This window comes from Chlorocebus sabaeus, chromosome 23 (genome assembly GCF_047675955.1).
Source record: "Chlorocebus sabaeus isolate Y175 chromosome 23, mChlSab1.0.hap1, whole genome shotgun sequence".
In the NCBI taxonomy this organism is placed as follows: domain Eukaryota; kingdom Metazoa; phylum Chordata; class Mammalia; order Primates; family Cercopithecidae; genus Chlorocebus; species Chlorocebus sabaeus.
In genome coordinates, this window is record NC_132926.1 from 62259506 (window position 1) to 62280420 (window position 20915).

General features: G+C 38.8%; 1 protein-coding gene and 1 pseudogene across 1 annotated transcript; one reads left to right on the forward strand and one right to left on the reverse strand.

Annotated features, from left to right (window-relative positions):
• Window positions 1–20915, reverse strand: part of LOC103244398 (large ribosomal subunit protein uL10m-like) — a 37221-nt pseudogene that overhangs the window by 13599 nt on the left and 2707 nt on the right.
• On the forward strand, window positions 863–6721 carry LOC140709996 (tubulin alpha chain-like). Its single transcript, XM_073010797.1, is given in 2 exon segments — window positions 863–923; window positions 6099–6721. Coding segments are annotated over 2 exon segments (555 nt in total). The 3' UTR covers window positions 6593–6721.

The window sequence follows — 20915 nt, forward strand, 5'->3', positions numbered from 1 at the left end:
TAATACTATGTATAATATATATACACTATATATAATATATATACAGTATATATACACTATATATATAAAATATATATACACAGTATATATATATACACAGTGTATATATATACATATAGCAGACATGCCCTGCTCCAGAATAGCATGTATTTATCGTATTTGTGTCTCTTTCATCTGTGTTTGGGTGAAAATCATTCATATGTTAATCTAGTCTTTTGTACCATTTTTAATCATTTTTAATCAGTTTTTTTTTCACATAGCATTACAGAATGATAACTTCAGGCAAGTCTTTAAGACTAAGCTAGAGCTGACTAGCAGATAACCAGTGATTAAAGTCAGCAGTCACTATTGAGACCAGAGTTTATTATTTGGACATTAGAAATGTTTGTCATTAAAATGAAAAGCAGGGTTAGTCAGTTAATGAATCTGGCACAACAGCATCTGGAAGGAAGGAAGGACAAAACACTGAATAAGTTCAGAAACCAAGGAGACATTATGAGCCAACAAGGTCAATGCCTATATGTTCCCTTTTCTCGCCACAAGATTTGAACTTCCTATAAATCCAATCATTTAAGATGGCAGCCTGCTCCAGCTCTGGAAAGCTTGAATGCCTGTGAAATGCCAACATAAATGAAAATTTAATAGCTTTCCACCTGCAGCACCTGTGCAGATAAATTGTACCAGGCTTCAAACAAGTTGAAGAGCCTCAATATGTTATATACGGAGCAGCTGGTCCAGTCAATGTTCATTTGCTGAATGGTTTCTGTAATCCCAGCTTGAGCTGGAAAGGAATCTCTAGAAAAGTAGTTAACTCAGAGCGTCCATGCAAGAAGCATCTGTCATCTAAACCACTTTGTGGGAGATGCCTGCCTTCTCAGCTGTGGCAAATGATGAGAAAGACTGCCATCAGAAAGAGCAACAATGTTCGTCAACACATGCTTTCCAAAGTGACACAGCAAGTCTCCTTTGCCACTAGCTCAGGTTGTTAACTCCTGGCCCCAAATCAGAGTCATTTACTGAACACCCTCCTTGGAATAAAATGAACACTTGGTTATTCATGATACTTTTTGGCCCTGTCCCATCAAAAGATACTTTAATAACCTGTTTATCTACTAAGAATATATATTCTGTCATTGTTTCTACTCTGCCAAGTCTGTAAGTATTCTTGTCAAAAAGAATGAAGAAAGAAAGTCATGTTTGGGAGCAGAACATTAGAAGCCTTGCAACAACCCAACAAACTGCATTACACTGTCTTACTCCCAGAATTATCCCACTGGGTACAAATACATATTATAGGGATAGTATATTTTTCATATAAAATGTTTCCTTTGGAAAATAAATCGTTCTATTAGAAAGATACATGCATGCCTGTGTTCATTGCAGCACTATTCACAATAGCAAAGACATGGAACCAGCCCAAATGCCCATCAATGATAGGCTGGATAAGGAAAATGTGCTACATATATACTATGGAATACTATGCAGCCATAAAAAGGAACAAGATCATGTCCTTTGCAGGGGCATGGATGGAGCTGGAAGCCATTATCCTCAGCAAACTAACACAGGTACAGAAAACCAAACACCACATGTTCACACTTACAAGTGGGAGCTGAACAGCGAGAATACATGGACACAGGGAGGGGAACAACACACACTGAGGCCTGTTGGGAGGGTGGGGGAAGGGAGAGCATCAGGATAAATAGCTAATGCATGCAGGGCTTAATACCTAGGTGATGGGTTAACAGGTGCAGCAAACCACAATGGCACACATTTACTTATGTAACAAACCTGCACATCCTGCACATGTATTCTGGAACTTAACATTTTTAAAAATGTAACCTCTGTTTGTATGCAATGGCCTAAACCTGCCATATCTTCTCATGTGATTATTAGTTATTAATGTTCTTTAATTGAACTGGTTTATGAGATCTGTTCCTTTGTCGATTTATATCCACTATCACTGACCCCAATCAGAGATATCAAGGATCTTCAGTAAAAGGAAAAGAATGATTGCATATACATAAACATATGTTTATACATACCTTCCAAAACTAATAAATTCACATGCTTGAAAATCAATAAAGGTAAGAGACCCCTTTATGCTCCATGTCCACCTGTTTTCACATTGTCTCAATTCTACTATTGACTTTGTCTTCCATTTCTAGATCCTTTTCCATCCTTTCAATTTATCTTTTGAGTGAGCAAACTAAATGGCTTTAATGAATACTCACCCCATGCCTTCCTCCACTACTGAAACCTTGTCATGCATTTCCAACGTGAGCACCTTGCCTGAGCCACCCCTTAAATCCCCATGATAGGGAGAGGGGGTGGCTCAAAATTTTCCATGAGAATGAGATTAGATGCAAATAACCACCCAAACCTTCAGTCTAGACTAGATTGTTCTAAATTTTACTTTGAGGAAAAGGATTTCTTTAAATGATGGTCATGTAAAATTATCATCTATTGGGAATGTGCTTTAGCATTTAGCATTTCTTAAGGAAAAGCAAATGACACTTGGTTTTTTACAAACCTTTTATAATCTATCTGATGGCTCAAAATCTATTAGGAAGATTATTATGGATGATTTTATAGCCAAATACAGTGGCTTACAATTTCTACCAGTACTGGTTCTGTCTTCAAAGCCTAATGATTATTTCTATACATAGCTTTACATTTCAATTGTTTATCATTCCCAAGCCATCAGACATGGATTAGGAACAAAGTCAAAGTAACAGGAAATTATATCTTAGTATTATTTTTAAACAATTAATTGTTCCCAATTCAGTGAAATGAATTTTGTTTTACACCAAATTACAATAATTCAGCTCTAATCTGTAACTTCAGTGCTAGGCTCTACTTACTGGAAGTTTAGTTCGTTTGGTTCCTGGACTTCAGCACAGAAGACCTCAGTTCCACGTCTCATTTCTGCCACTGAGTTCCTGAGTAATCATGACTGGGTCAAATGAAATTCCTTTGACTTTTTCTTTTTTTTTAGGGGGAGAGGTTTGTTTTTTCTTTCTTCATTTGTAAAATGGCAATAATCCAAATTCAATTTGCAAACAGCCCCCAAAGTCAGAGACCTCATTTTAGGATTTATTTTCAAGCTATGTTTCTAGAAGCTCTAAAATTCTGCATAGTTGAGCATGTTGCATACAAATAATTTCACCCAAATTTTTTATTTTAATATATTTTAACACTTTAGGAGTATACTAGAAATTACTAACTCACATGTATTATAGACATGATTTTAACACATTTTGGTGAACATCCTTTCAAGGTATTGCCTTATTAAACCATTCTTGTGTGCAAATCTCAGTATAAAGCTTCTATAGGCCAGGCATGGTGGCTCACGCCTGTAATCCCAACACTTTGGGAGGCTGAGGAGGGCAGATTGCTTGAGCTCAGGAGTTCAAGACCTGCCTGACCAACATGGTGAAACCCTGTCTCTACTAAAAATACAAAAATTAGCCAGGCATGGTAGTGGGCGCCTGCAGTCCCAGCTACTCAGGAGGCTGGTACACAAGAATCGCTAGAACCCAAGAGGCGGAGGTAGTAGTGAGCTTAGATCATGCCACTGTACTCTAGCCTGGATGACAGGATGAAAATCCATCTGGAAAAAAAAAAAAAAAAAAAAAAAAAACTTCTATAAAAATCTGTGTGTATAAATGACCATCTGTTAAGTATTTCTTAGTGAAAATATATATTAGCCCTTTTATATACTCTTTTCATATATATACTCTTTTATATATATATACTCTTTTTCTTTTTTTAAAGTCAGTGCCTGATTTACTCTCATTCTTCAGATGTATAAGCAAGTCCCCACATATGTGGATGGCTTTATTGAGGCCTATCTGCTAAGCCAGCCCATAGTGGGCATGTACAACACCTGGTCATTATTACATAATCTGTGGCAGTGTAGCAAGAGGATGCTAGTGGTGAAGTGAAAAAAAAAACACTGCGACTAAGTTACTACAGGGTTGGTTAATGGGATTTTGCAATCATGTTATGAAATCATCCTGGAGTTTCAGGGTGACAAATTTGAATTATAAAGGGTTAGAAGAGGCCTTAATCTGGGTTTCTTGCAACCAGATAGAATTTTGTATAGGGAGAACCAAGGAGAATGGAGAATCCATGATCCTTGAATATCCCTCAGCCTGATAGCTCTTGGTATAATTTGCTAAGTGCACATCCTTTGAGCTTATCACAGTAAACTGTATCTTCTATAAGATTTATATAACTCATTTTTCCCACATCAGTAACCCAGCCATGCAATAACATGACCCTCCCACGTTTACGCCACGTAAGTTCAGACTAATCTGCTTGGAACATAGTCTTATCATGTAATAGTCGATTTTCCAATAAGAATTTAATTTCTAGCAGGTCATGTCTTCATTTTGTTGAATTATAAATTTTAGTACTTACCTGTCTGACTTTGATGTTTATAATGAGAAATACAAGCAGCAGTTAGATATTGTTGGTGATCAAATTTTGAAATGAAAATTTCTTACCCTTTCTTTCATGTTGCTGGATAAATAATGAGTACAGTGAGAGTATACCGCAGGCTGTTACCATTTTCAGCTACCTGTCTGTTGAATCAGTGTTTTCATATATAATTATGTTTTGGAATTCTACAGAATATTATATCTGAAAAAATTATTCAATTGCTGGGAAAATAAGAGTTTGAAAACTGCTATTTTGACGATACAACCACTGATATCATTTGCAAACCATCCTGATAGGCAAACACAAAACACTGAATGTATGGTCCCAGGTGTATTTGGAAGGCAGAACCGTCCTATGAGTAGGCATCACTAGTGAGAGACTTCTTACCTCTTGCCAACCTGACACACAGAGGGAACAGTTCCCCAAAATCAAATGTGCAGTCAATGCATGAAACTAGAAAAGTAAACCTGGGAAGACATGAAATTTGGACTTTGCCTACCTCAGAAAGAATGAAAAATAGGTGTCATGATGATAAAATGTTATCAACATTTACTATAAATGTGGGGTGTTTCTGACCTTGCTTTTATATTTATGATAAAGAAGCAGTTGTAAGATATTAAGCTGTGATTATATATGGTTTCCAGGTGAGCCCTTAACCTTCCTGTCCCCTTCAGTCCCTTCCTTTGGTCTCTATTCATTTGCTTTCTAGAGATGGGCTCCAAATTCAAAATCAAGCTACTCCTATTAAGTTATGCAGGTATAGCCTTCTAATTAAAGTTGTATTGAGAAGATAATCTGCTTTTTACTAAGAAAGAACTTATACGTTGCTTCCATTTTCACTCCTTTTATTCCTCAAATAAGAGAACAAAGTGAGAAAGGTAGAGAGTTGCACTTTTTACTTTGCTTTTTAAATAATAAAGTAGTAAAAGAATATGAACTGACGGCCAATTGCCCTCTCATATCCATTCTTCTAAACTTGGTTAATAGCTATCAATTTAATCTAGTATTCCTATGTCACCAATCACTACTGTTTGCAGACAATTGAATTCAGCAAGATTCCATGACTGTACATGACATTGGAATTAAATGACATTGGAACTGTTTATCTTAGATTATTTACCCCTTAGCATTTCACATAAGTGATACCTACTGTATTAGTCCGTTTTCACACTGCTGTAAAGAACTGCCCAAAACTGGTAATTTATAAAGGAAGGAGGTTTAATTGACTCACAGTTCCATGTGGCTGGGGAGGCCTCAGGAAACTTACACCATCTTGTTAGGGGAAAGGGGAAGCAAGGCACATCTTCTCACAGTGGCAGGAGAGAGAAGGAGCAGTGGAAATAGCCACTTTTAAAACCATCAGATCTCATGAGAACTCACTATCACAGAACAGCATGGGGGAAACTATCCCTAGGATCCCATTACTTCCCACCAGGTCTCTACCTTGACATGTGAGGATTATAATTTTGAGATGAGATCTGGGTGGGGACACAGAGCCAAACCATATCCCTACTCTTATATGCTTAAAGTGAATACATTTAATTATAAAATTAATAGAGTCATTATGCTTTTTATACCACCTTTACACTGTATAATTATTTTTAAAATACTGTAAGTAAATAATGTGTATAGGGAAATGTAAGTTAACCATAAAGGTAACTTTAGCAAGATCACCAGTGCTTGCTTTTAGCCAACCATTCAGCTGATGAAATGTGACCCTCACCAGGGTAAATACATGGCTTGCTGTCTGTTGTACTATGGTGACATGGTTCCCAAAGACGTCATTGCTGCCATTGCCACCATCAAGACCAAGTGTACTATCCAGTTTGTGGATTTTTGCCCCACTGGCTTCAGGGTTGGTATTAACTACCAGCCTCCCACTGTGGTGCCTAGTGGGGACCTAGCCAAAGTACAGAAAGTTGTGTGCATGTTGAACAACACCATAGCTGTCGCTGAGGCCTGGGCTCACCTGGACCACAAGTTTGACCTGATGTATGCAAAGCATGCCTTTGTTCACTGGTACGTGGGTGAGGGGATGGAGGAAGAAGAGTTTTCTGAAGCCCGTGAGGACATGGCTGCCCTTGAAAAGGATTATGAGAAGGTTGGAACAGATAGTGCTGAGGGAGAGGATGAGGGTGAAGAGTATTAACCTGTATGCTATACTTTTATACTCCATTGTCTTGGGACTGTCTCATTTTTGTTCTGTGAAAATGTCCATTATGCCCCTAAATTGTCAATAAAAGTAATAATTCCATTTTAACTGTCAAAAAAAACCTCACTAAGCATGTTACTCTTAGTGAAATCAATGCATGGTCTAGCCTCATATAAGAAACAGAAAAACAAAAAACAATCTATTAAAAGATTATTTAATAGATATTAATAGATGAATAGAAAGCAACTTGACAACTTTGTTTCCTCAAGAAAATGTCTTCATATGGTTTCTCCCAGACTCAAACTCAGTAATAAACGTCTTAGTTCAAGTAGTTAAATGTGAGACATGGGGTAGGGGACATCCAACAGGGGAGTAAGATGGTGAGAAAGAGAAGAGAAAAAAAAGCATTAAAGGGTCTGTTATTAACTGGGTAATATTATAGGCAACTGGAGTTAATCCACAGAGAAACTCTGGGAATCAGAAAATTCCACTTGAAGGAGAAGGGAGCTAGGGCATTTGTGTACCCCTCCCATCAGTCCCTGGTTAAGAGCTGTTCCTGGAGAGTTCTTAGCTCCCATCCCTTCCTCCCTGCTGTCTACACAGACAGAGCAGGCATCAATAGCTTATGGAAGCTCTTGGGCTGGAAGATGGCAGACACCATCTGCCAGGTGGAAGTCTGCCAGAGTGCACCAAAGAGGTAAGATCTAAGAGATACTAGAGGGACACTGAAAGAGTTGCCAATAGAAGACAAATGCCAAGTGCAAATTCAGAGGGGTTCACAAGTCATCTAAGCAATTAAGATAATAAGTCTCTTTTGACAAAAGCCTAAGATGAATTACTCTCTATGATTTTAATAATAATTGCTGGTTACCATTTATTACGCAGTTCCTATGTGCCAGGTATTTCTTTGAGCAACCAATATCCATGATCTCATTTAAGTTCACAGCAACCCTATTATGATCATCACCAATTTACAGATGGGGAAGTTAGGGTTAGAGGGATTAAGAAATTTCCTGAAGTAACAAACCAGAGTAAGTTCTCTTTCTGCCTCCCATTGCTTTCTTAGGTCCTTAGATTGAGAGAAATCTTTTCCTTAGAATGAGTATACGCTAAGCTCTAGAAATTGTATCTAAAGAATATGACCATCCACAACCTTCAGAGAAAGACCTGTGTCTTCATATCTTTGAAACGACAGCCTGTGTACCAAAAATGAAGAAATTTCCCACCTGGTGGCCCTGACAAATGGGCCAAATTTCTCATAAAATCTTTTATGAGAAGCTTTCATTTCATGCTCTGTACCTGCCTCTTTCAAGTTAGCACTTTTCTTTCTCTGTTTCTTTATCTTTCTTTTTTTTTTTTGAGATAGAGTCTCACTCTGTCACCCAGGCTGGAGTGCACTGGTGTGATCTCAGCTCACTACAACCTCCACCTCCCGAGTTCAAGTGATTCTCCTGCCTCAGCCTCCCAAGTAGCTGGGATAACAGGCTTGTGCCACTACACCCAGCTAATTTTTATTGTATTGTTAGTAGAGATGGGGTTTCACCATGTTGGCCAGGCTGGTCTTGAACTCCCAACCTCAAGTGATCTGCCCACCTCAGCCTCCCAAAGTGTTGGGATTACAGGCATGAGCCACCACACCCAGCCAAGTTTAACATTTTTAAAGAGCTGCAAGCTCCATTAATTACAAGACCATCTCTGCATCTGTTTCCTTTCCCATCTGACTTCCATTCACATTGCCTGTTCATTGATGGGGAAGTTTATTTTTTGTAGTATCCTTCCAATCTGACTTTTCTTTTACCTCTTCACATTCTGGCAATTTTATTCTAAATCTCCAGTTAGAACTTTAAAATAGATTTTTAAAGAACATCTGGATGTTAGAACCTCAAAGACCTAATGTGTAACCATCTTCTATAATAAACCTAAATTCAAATCCATTTTAAGTAGCATTTTGGGCAAAATAATATTTTATACTCATGTGCATTTGTTCTCTCTTACTCCTGATTCTCCAAATCTTTCTTAAAACTTTCAAACTTTAAGTCCTCTTATGCTATCATACCCAATTTTCAATTATTTATATCAAAGGAAAAGGATATCATAGGGGAAAACACTTCTATTTTATTTTACTAGTCTAATTTCTAGACAAAAGCTTTGAAGTGGTAACAGATAGAAGAAATGTACATCCAAATAAGCTGTAAGCGAGGAAGACAGACCAACAATTAGCAATGAAGGTCAAATCCTAATACAACAAAAGCCATGGAGAATACTGATATCCTTTGTTGGAGTGACATTTCACAGACATTGGTACCTTGTTAAAGATTACATTTCCAAGATCAGAATGTATAATGATGAAACATGCTCAGGAATAGAAAGCAAGAGGGTTTTACTAACAGTAGCCCTCTAGAATTTATAAATGGTACTGGGTGACTGACAGGAAGATAAGTAGCACATTACCTTTAAGGGAATTTTGTTACTTTCAAACCACACAGGGTGGCAGGGAGGCAGTGGGGGTGTCTGCCGTGATTAGTCTTCCTTCTTGCACCTTGGTTGTGAAACACAATTCAGTGTTAATCTAAATGTAGACATAGGTGTGTGTGCATAGGTGTGTGTGCATACACACACATATATGGAGAAAAGAAAACCTTTCCTAAGTCTGTGCTTGACAGAACTGAAGATCTTTTATCAATGTGACTGGAGGCTTCCTTCCACAGGAATATTTAACCTTCCTCAAAAGTGAAGCTAAAGAGTCTTCCAGGAGTGGCTCCCTCCCCTGAGGTAGGCCTAAGTCTTCTTCTCTTAAAATAAAAACAAGGTAAATATTTTAGAAAGCCAAGAGACTTAGACCAGTCTATACACGAAAATGTATTGAAATTCATTCATATAGAGAATTCATTTCTTATTTTAACATTACTTCTGAAATGTTTGAGTAGATCTGGATCACATACACACACACACACACACACACAGCCTTTGGTGGAGAAGAGAGGGTGTTAAATAAGTGATGTATTCAGCAACTAGTTTGAAGAGGAGAGATGCTTTCTGGCTTTTTGATAACTTCTTCTGAAGCAAAAACTGGTTACCTGTGGTGAGGTCCAATCAAAACTCCATTGCCTCCTTTGAGGTGAGCCCACGAGGCCTGTCCTGCTCTGTTCTAGGGGAGCAGCACTGCATGCTGAGCTGGTGCAGATTTGGACTAGAGAAATTTTTTTGAAGAAATTTACAACTACGCCACATTTGCCACTGCTTACAACATGTGGCATACATTGCCTCAGCCGGTGCAACTCATTTTATCATCACGATCATTAATTAAATCTTTTTCTCATGACAAAGAAAGAAGCTATTGAATGTGTAGGAAGGGCCCATAAAAGGGAATATGATCAAAGGTCATTAAATACCCTTTCATCCTCACAAGCATGTGGGGATAGAAAGAAAAGAAGGTAAAGAGGACCAGGAGTCATAAAGCTAGAAATTCTGCAAGTGTCTTGGCCCTTACTGCTACAACTTCTAGGTCCCTGCCCCAGAATTCCTTAAATTTCATTTTTTTCCATCAGTTGTTATTTTCACTTGGCTACTGTTGGGAAAAAGCTGAGTGTTGGGAAAAAAGTTGAGGCAGGTCTTGCATGTCTAACATAATGCCCAGGGCTCAGGGCATAAAACCCCTCGTGGTCCCTGGAATGAGTCCAGACTTGCTGGTTCCTTGTTTCTAACTTAAACTAGAAGAACGTGCTCCCCATTTTCTCCAGTAGCAGAATATGTTCCATATGCTACAAAAGAAATGCTAAACCATCACAGCTGTATATTATGCGCTTGCCCTTTTGACCCCCACATTCTCACCACCTGTTTCTTTGTTTGATCACCAATAAATAGTCTGGGCTTCCAGAGCTCGGGGCCTTCACAGCCTCCATACTCTCGTTGGCTGCCTGGACCCACTTTCTCTCTTAAACTGTCTTTCCTCATTCCTTTGGCTCCGCCAGACTTTGTCACCCCCGCGACCTGGTGTTGGGACCTGATCACCCCAACAGGCTACTACATGTGCAAGACCCTTTTTCTTTTTCCTTTTTTTTTTTTTTTTTTTTTTTGACAGAGTCTCACTCTGTCACCCAGGCTGGAGTACAATGGTGCAGTCTCAGCTCACTGCAACCTCTGCCTCCCAGGTTCAAGCAATTCTCCTGCCTCAGCCTCCCAAGTAGCTGAAATTACAGGTGCCTGCCACCATGCCTGGCTAATTTTTGTATTTTTAGTAGAGACAGGGTTTCACCATGTTGGCCAGGCTGGTCTTGAACTCCTGACCTCCTGATCCACCTGCCTCGGTCTCCCAAAGTGCTGGGATTACAGGCATGAGCCACTGCGCCCAGCCACCAGACCCTTTTTCTATAGTGATCACCCTTTTGGATTTTAAGGTAATTTAGAATAATACAAAGAAAGATCTGCCTTGCAGAATTAGGAAATTTACTGAGCATGTTACTCTTAGTGGAATCAACGTGGTGGTGCAGCCTCATGTAAGAAACAGAAAAACAAAAAAACGAAACTCACTGTCCCCTACCCTCCACCTTAGCCCCAGCAACCTACCTAGTCCCATATGGGACACTGGTCCACACACAGAAGAATTTGAGCTTACTCCATGTTGGCTGATGCTCAGTTAAATCCACTCCACACCCAGGTACCTTAGTGACTTCTCTAAAACACACATCTGATGAAGTCACTTTTCTGCTTATTAGCCCATAGAACAAGTCCAAACTTGTTAACACAGTCAACAGAGCTCTGTCTCCCTTCCCAGTCACTCTCTCCCTTGAATTTTATGCCCAACCATACTGAAGAATGTGCACATTCTCTTCATCTTAGAGATTCTGTACAGACTTTCCTTCTGCCCAAAACTTTTCCATTTCTCCATCTTTGCCTGGGAAAGTCCTGGAAAATTCTTAGTCACCCTGCAGAACTCCAATGTCACTTCTGCTGAGAGTCCTTCCTGGGTCCCCCATTCCCTACCCCAACAACTAAACTTAATTAGCTGATGTTCCTGTTTGCCTCCACAGTTTGCACTTACCTCTTCTATCTCCTACATTGTCATTGCCTATTTATTTATCAGTCTCTCTGACTGAACTATAAGCTCCTTAAAGCCTGATAATTCATTTTCTTCACTGTTGTATCTCAAAACCCAGAATACTACCTAACACCTGACAGTAACTCAATAAATACCTAGGAACAGACGAATGAATGACAAGCTGGCCAATCCCTAATGCTATTCCTCACTCCCTGGCCTGCAACCCAAATCACAGCCCAGTACCATCCCTCTTCATGCGCCATTTGTGAATTTCCAGCAACATTCTTCCCATTCCACACATCCCTATTCACATTGTGCCCAGAACTCCTCAAGCAACTTGTGACTATTCAAAAACCAGTTTGTACCTTCCCTTAGCTGCCTCTACTATGGTCCAAATTATCCTAATAATTTGCTGTCCTTGGCTCCTGTAATACCAGTGTTACATAAATATCAGATATTTGTGCCAGGAAAGGGAACAAAACAGATGAAAATCCCTTTGCATCGTACCAGGAGCAGCATAACATCTTCAGGGTCTGGGCAGTGCCATTGTCAGCCCAGACAATTCATGTCTTTTCTGTAGCCTCAGCCCTGCTTTTTCTCAGAAAGTGAGAGTCCGAAGAGTATATCAGAGAATTTCCTGGACCTCCAAAGTTGTAAACAAACTCCGTCTTTGAAACACCATCTACATAGAACAAAATATAAGAGTCTACATGTGATGAAGCCAAGATCTCCTCTGTGATTTCCCTTCTGGAAACTGTGTAGTTCATTGTTGTTTCCACAGGCCATAAAAGGTGATCTTGAAACTCAGGTCTGTACCTGTTCCCATCTTGAAACTCAGGTCTGTATCTGGTCCCTACAAACATCTAAGCTTGCACCCGTCTGTGTGCTCTGACCCACTAGAGCCTGATCATGCATCTAGATGTATAACAGGACTTTTTCTGTCTATCTGGGGACCTAGAATCTTTCACATCAATCCCATTAAATCTCCTAAGATGGAAAAACCACATAGGTGTCAAAGCTGTGTTCATCCCAGTTTCACAAACCTCATCATCTTTTCTTGGCCACATGCAGCTATTTTTAGGATGATTCCATTTTGAACTGGAAACAAAGTCATGAGGGTGAGAGTCACTTTGGGGCTCCCCCTTAGATATGGGCTTCCAGACTTACTAGAAAGCTCTTAAGAGGAAGGTCAGGAAGGTCACCTTAACTCAGGGAAGCCCAAGGAAGTACTTGCAGTCAAGATTTCACATTGTTCCCAGAACTCAAGCAACTTGTGACTATTTGTACCTTCCCTTAGCTGCCTCTACTGTGGTCCATCAGTAGGCTGCCAGATTTGGCCAATAAAAATATGATACCCAGTTAAATTTGAATTTCAGGTAAGCAACAGATAATTATTTTAATATAAGTATATCCTACATAATACTTAGGCATACTTAGACTAAAAATGGACTCATTATTTTTCTGACACTCAAATTTAACTAAGCAGCCTGTATTTTATGTGTCAACCCTACTCATTGGAAATGGTGGAGGCTCACCAGGATCAGGAATAAGGACCCCAAAGATGCCCCAAATAATCCTTGGCTTTTATTTATAGACTCTGAATTAGTAAGCATGAGCTTTTCATTCCAATTAACAGACTATAATGAATATCTTCAGTTTTAGGGCTTTATATACTTATCATTATCACTATCTTTCTTATTTTAAAGACATGGTTATTTTTTCCAACCTTAATATCTTATCGAAAAGTATTCAAAAGTTCATTAGACAAAGGAAAAACATGTATCTGAAAAATAAAGGCAAAACCCCTGGTGTTTAGCAAAAAAAAACCAGAAAGTACCAGGAAGACGGAAGAAAACTAACTTAATAAGCAAATCTCTGCAGGGATATTTCCATAGTTTGATGTCCTCCCACACCCTGAAAATATTATTGCATCAAGAATGTAGAACTGCTAACTAAGTTTAAGGCGTCCTTATGATTCTATCAAATTGTGGATACTACTGTATCAACAAATGGGCCAAGTAGCTGACCCAGGGACCATGGCAGTTGGTGGAGCATATCCAAAGGCCTGAAATGGAACCAGGCAAGCTTTTTCCGTGCATTTCCACCTAGGCCCCGATAATACTATACTCCTAGTACTTGTCAACTTTAAGTACTTTTCTATATATCTCCATTTTTCCCTGTGTATTTGGACTACATCCTAGACTTGACATTACATGAACTGCATACAAGAAGCTATTTTCTATAAAAAGGGGAGGGGGGTAGTGGGAACCCTGAATCTGTAGCTGTTTTCCTTCATCCAGCTACATGGAGTTTTATAAAATAAAGGGTCAGTTTAGTTAACCTCTCCCATATAACAGTACCATGATTGTCTTAAGAGATGTAAAAATCTAACATGATTTTTAACAGTTTTTGTGGCAAAACCATCATCTCCCAGATGGCGGCAATAGAGCAAAATAACTAAAGTCATGGATTTTGACTTGCTCTTACGTCTTGGAGGAGTCACTTGACCTCTGTGTATTGTCTGTACTTTTCTGCACTTATCTGTTACATGGGGTCAATAATTATACCTATTTTATAAGGATGTTGTGAAAATTACATGTGATAATATGTAATATCAAATATAAAGTATATATAATATATACAGTATATATAAAGTAGCTAGAAGAGTGCCTGACACACAGCAAGCACTTGGCAGATATTAACTATTAGCTATTAGAATTACTTCTCCATGAAAAGGACTATTTTATCAGTGGATGGCTCAGTGAGAGAGAGTAAATCACAGAATCACAGCATTTTGGAGGTGATCTAGTTCACACTCTATGTGAAGAAAGAAAATTATATGTGTGCATAGGAAAATGTCTGAAAGTTAGCATAGTAAATGGTTAATGAGGTTAACATTGAGGACTAAAATAAATTGGGGAAGGAGTATGGAAAAAATTTAAGTTTTACTCAATTTTTAAATCATTTGAGTTTTTACACTGAGACTTTCTATATATTGGTTGTGTGATTTTTTAAAATGTGGCAGGATAAATGTTTTGAAATTTTCCTGGTATGTCTGTGTTTTTTGTTTGTTTTTGTTTGTTTGTTTGTTTTTGTTTTGTTTTGTTTTGTTTTTAATGGCTGATATTTCTTTCATCTTTGGATAGAAAGAAACACCCCATTGAGTTAGCAGGCTGCAGGAAAGAGATGACAGAACAAAAATGAATGGAGAGAAACGAGTCTAGGAAATGGGAAAAACTCACAATGACAACATTTTGGAGAAAGGATATGATAAGGGAAGATGAGGCAAATGTCCTACTCTTGTGAAGATAGGGACTCCCTGGGCTGAGGATGGAGGAGGAAGGTCAGAGGTGGCTGAACAAGGGACCCGGGCAGAAAAGGACACACAAATAAGTGCAGAGCAGCATCCTGAGACGCTCTGCTTGCCCCCATGCAAACATGCATCTCCAGCAGCCAGCACTTCACCCGTGACTCCCCAGCAAGAATGACACTCAGGGGTGTCTCATCCAACTTATTCTGCATCCACTATGCCAGGACACTTATAAGCCCTGAGTTGTGGATGGCTCCAACACCTATAGGGGTGATAATGGTATGAAGGGGGATCCCCTGAACCTAAACTTCATGGGAAGAAACAGAACAAACTCAGAACTCCCCCAGGCCAGAGGTTTTCTGCACATAATTTCTGTCTGAAATCATGTGCCTTATCTGGACCAGGTGCACTTCACTGATCTTAGAACTTTTTCTTAGTAGCTGATGTGACTACAGTGTATGGTAACTTCAGGCATGAACAAATTCTTCATCCACCCTTTCATATGCTTCAGACTAGTGTGGTCTGGTCTCAGATGAATTCAAGGCTGCAGAAAAAGAACAAAGTTCTCAGACGGTTCCAGGAGTTGTGCCCACATTTCCTTAAACCACTAAGGTGCTCATCCTAAGAGAAAATAGCATCTGCCTCCTAGAGTCATTCTTCAGACTGATTGCATGAGTCAAACAACTGCTTAGAAGAGTGCTTGGTTCATGATCAGTTCTCAGTAATATCTAGCTAATTTTATTATTATATGTCCCTCCTTATTAGAGAGGTTTGAAGACAAACTCCCGTGACCTCTAAAAAAGGATAAACTAGTTTACCTATTGACAGTGATTTTAGCCCTAGGTTTAATGAGCCATCAAAACTACTGCTGAAAAATATGGAGCTTTACAGTTTTGAAGAATAAGTAGAATGCCTCGGAGAGGAAGGGCATGGCCAAGAGACTTGTACAAATATTCCTCAGGAATGAGAAGAGAAGGATCTGGGGACCCAGAGCAGCAGGGTACTCAGATCAGATTCTTGGCAGCACCATGATAAGGCCGGGAAATCCCAGAGTGGCATGTTAACTGAGAGACAGGAAGGGAACCCCAGGCCTCTGCATTCCATCTTGCTCCAAAAAGCCTACCAGGAACAGCAGGAATCTTTAGGTCTGATGTAGCTCTTGTAGGCAATGGGGATCTCCCCTGTATCTGTCTGGATAAGTAACTAGAGATCAAAGGTCCCTTTCAGCTTCACCTCCACCCTCACCGTACCACAACCACACACACACACACACTCCTTGGCCAGATTAAAAATAGGGAAACTTTATCATGTATAGCAGATATTCTTCATAATTTATGAAATGGGATTATTCCCTAATTTTAAGTGCAATTTTCTTCCAATTTTGGGATATTTTTGTTGTTCTTATTCTATTTAAGCGGATTTCAGGACACATATAGCCCCATGATTTTTACCTAAATTCTCTTAATTGGATGTAAATTCAAAGCTGAGCTTAGGAAGTCGTCCAGGGACATTAATTTGCTGAGACATATTCTTGGTGCGAGTTTCGTTCTTAGAAGGTTTGGAACTCAACTGCAAGTCTCCATGGGGCCTGCTTCAAAGGATTGCCAGACAGGGAAGCTTCCATACTTGCAAGAATACCCGAGAGGTTATCCCTTTTCAACAACCAAACATCCTTTAATTTGCAAGAAATAAATTCTACATGCTTGTGAGGAAATTAGAGAAGGAGATTGAAAGTTTACTGAAATAGCAAAAAATGAACTTTAAAAAAAAAGAGTCAGGGTAGGAGACAGTCAAGCAAAGGACCTTGAAAGATGGAAAGGGTTTGTCAAAAGAGAGAAAAAGACAAGATTCCTCATGGGTTAACCTACAGCTACAGAGTTGGTATAAGTATTCTTGATATGCAAATACTATGGCATAAAGTAGATAAAATTTATCAGAATTTGGTGAGAATATGGTAAGAAGTATGATCATCAAATTATAAATTCCCTGCAGTGGCATTTTAGGGGAACACTGGAAAGGGACAATAAATGCTCATAAGACTAGAATAACAAGTAGAAAGTGGTTTCAGGAGAAATTCAGTCTTGCAGAGTGTATATCAAAAGCAGAGAAGCTGGCAGAAGGACAAGCATGAGCAAGGAATGAAATAAAGGGGGTACCTGGTTCCTTCACTGAGTGAACCCAGCCCCATGGCCAGTAGGCCTCCAGGAAACACTTGCAGCCTGGGAGCTATTGATCATTCATCAGCTTTTGAGAAAATACACCCAGCCCTGAGATCATCTCTTCAACACCATCTTTCCTTCTTGAGTTTAGTTTGACCTCCTCCCTCACCGTCAAGCTATGGACTAATGCTGCCTAGTAAGAAGGGTCATTCATGTGCCCGGTCCTCTAGGTATCATGATTCACATTAGTGAAGTACAAAAGGCAGTGACCAAATAATGGGAAACAAGAGTGTATGAACAAGAAGAGATACTCATAAAGCAGCAGATTTCTGTGACAATGTGGGCCATATCAGCTGCATGTGTCAGGCACCACCTTAATCACTAGCATTCCTTGGAAAGAAGTTCTCAGAAGGCAGGGCCGAGCCATCTGGTTGCACAGTGCCCTCACACTCCATTCTGAGATCTCAACAACAGCTTCAGCCCCCAAGATCACTCCCTTTGTCTGCTCATGGTATTTGGATTCTCCTTTTCTCCACATTTGTTTTGAGGAGAGGCAGAAGGACGGCGGTACAGGCCAGCACAGATTCTCCCTAGAGCCCAACAGGATGCCTAAAATTAACCTGTTACCTTCTGGGCAGTGGCTTAGATCTCCCCATGTGAGAGAATTTTCCTTTCATCTGTGCTTGAAATTCCTGACCAATGTTGTCCATGCTTCAAGTGTCTTACTGGAGGAGGCCTGTGGAAGGGGGCTAAAGGCAAGCAGCAATCCTTCAAACAGCCTGATGCTTTCTGAGTCTCAGGAGAAGTCTACACAATGTTCTACTAAATCCTGTTTGTTCCAGAGAAGTAATGGAAACAATTCAATTGTTCAATAATATTTGAATAGAACGTAAATGAGTTTACATGCATTTGATGGAAAAGTATGAACTTGTTAAATGGATCTTGATCCATATGATGGAACCGGATAAATCTTGAAAACATGTTGATTGAAACAAAATACATTTCATAATGTTATAACAATCATGTAAATAAATATTCACATGAATTCTAAATATTGCTATGGATATATACATGCAAGAAAATAATTAAAACATGGACTGGATATATGCAGATCTTTGATTTTAGTTACCTCTGTGCAGGGGGGCAGTCATAAAATTTATGAAAAACAGTTATGAGTTTTAAAAGTATATAAGATGCATTATAATGAACTAAAGTTCTTCATGGAATACATTGTTTACATTTGATATCATCATTTATCTAGGAAATCCAAAATAATCCACAGGTAAAATAGTAAAAACTAATAATATAGTTCACCAAGGCAGAGGGTTACAAGATCAAAAATTTAAAAACCAATCAAGTCCCTCTACAATAGAAATAGCAAATCAGAAGATGTAAGGGAAAATACAACGCTATTTAAAATAGTACCAAGGGCTATATAAAGTATTTAGAGCTAAAAATATATGTAACATAACGTATAACTAAAAAGCTGTGTATGTTTAAATTCTGCCCAATTCAAGGTTAAAAACAACAGTAAATGTTAACTATTATGATGCTCAGGCTTCATGAGAAAACACTCTCTTCTCAAATAGCAGACAATTAAGTGAGGGGGATTCAAAGACACACAGCATTCTAAATGCCAGCTAGCCCAAACCTTTTGATAACACACAAAGCCAAGACCAGAGAAGTTAAGTTCCTTGATCAAAGGCCCAATGTCCTGACTGCAAGACTAGCATTTTCCAGTAATTCACAAGACACAGTCAAAATTAGTACCTTGGAGGAAGAAAGTAATTATATAAATTATGTAATTACTCAACCTTAAGTGAAGAAATAGCTAACAAAATTCCAGATATTGAGAGAGAATTGAAGTGCAGAGTTTAAAATTTTACTAATCCATAGGGAAACTGCAGACCATTTAAAGTATTTTGTTACACAGTAGTGATAACCATTGAATGCTTAGGAGAAATGCAATCTGGTTAACAAAGTCGAGAGCCAACTGCAGGAGAAAAGAACACCTTTCTCAAAATGTCCATCAATGAGGGGATAGTTAATTATATTATGATTTATCACTGGAAGTAAATAAATTACACTTGCTTAAAAAATGGGATGAATCTATATTAAAGATTCATGTTAAATGTCTCTATTAAAGGCATTAAAAGATCTTCAACAAAAATGTTGATTTAGATTACACATAGTATGATAGAATTTATTAATCAAAACTCTCTGTAAAGCTATATATATCATATAAAACAGTTATATATGTAAATACATGGACCTAAGATCTTGAAACCAAACAACTAATAATCAAAATCTCTGCAAAAAGAAGTAGGCTTGGGAGGAGAGTAGGGATAATTTGAAGGGGACTTTAATTTTATTTTTATACATTGATTACTTTAATATCATTTGTATTTTATGATGATAATATTTCCATATTGCTCCTAAAATTTAAAAATATATAGCTGCATGCTACTTTGAAAAATTAACTGAAATATTTTTTATCACTTCTCTTTGCTGCTGGATTTTTCCCCATTCAGTCAGCTAAGCACTTCAAGTTCATTGCATTAGGAAGATAAAGACCCAGCAGAAACAAAGGAGAAAAAAAGGAAAATTCTTGGCTATGGAATGTCAAAAGCAGAAACCAAAAGAGAACAGTAAAAACTCTTGTGAACAAACAATAAATCTCACCTCAATTATAAAAAGATTTCCCTGTACTGGAAGGTCAGAGAAAGGGAGAAAAGTGTTGAGGGAGAAAGGTTAGCATGGCCAGGGACAAGAAAAACTACTTTAAAGACCGTATGTCCAGGAAGAGAATCAGTATCTACAGACTAGCCAGCCTGCACTTGACCTGCACTCCAGCCACCACTCCCAATCACAGACACTTGGAGAAACTTAGAGAACTCTGCCTGCAGCTGGTTTGGAACCAATTCCATTAAGCATTTTATGCCTGCAGAAGAAGCAAGAACTATATTAGATCCTCCCTGTGAACTCTCCACCTTTCAGAAACCTAAATGCTCCTTGTACTCTAGCAAAAAGGAGAAGAGAGAAGACTTGGAAGATTATGTGGAAGATTTGGGTGGCAGGAGACATGCCTGGAAGTGTGGCATTTATCTCTTCTACCATATTCTATCAGAAAGTTCTGCCCCATGGCCCCACCTAACTGTAAAAGAGGATAGGAAATACACTTTATGTAAATGCTCATGAGGAAAACAAATACAGATTTTATGGGCATATCGCAGTGCGACAGTCCCAGATGGCACATCAGTATGGTGTGCCCAACTAAAAGCATCTTCAACAATCATGACATCACTGTTTCATAAAGTTCACATTTGAGAGGTAGCTGACTCGATGACTACGGGTCCCTGAGTAGGACTTGCTGTAATTCTTTTGGCTATCCCCTCGTGTTTGAAAGACAGTTGTCATACCTGTAGGCATTACACCTTCCAACATCTACCTTCAAAGATAAGAAGGAAGGGGTCAGGGTTTTTCACCGTGAGTCACTCCCTTTTCATCAAAGAGGAAAATCTCTGCCAAATGGTCCCCAGCAAACTTCCCCTTACTACTTATTTGGTAAAAATCAATCACTAGAAAAGTGGAATGAACCAATATGACCAGCTTCAACAAATCAAGATTCATCTCCTGGGGCTGTGCCCAGTAAAGCTCAAAACCTGAACAAAATCAGAGTTTAGCTAGCAGGAAGCAGAGAGTGATATTAGAACATGATCTACCAAAGATGGTAAGTGAAAAACACAGAGGAAGAGATAGAAATCATTCCGAACCTCTCAGTCTTTGAAATAAACTCACTTACTAAAAAGCAGA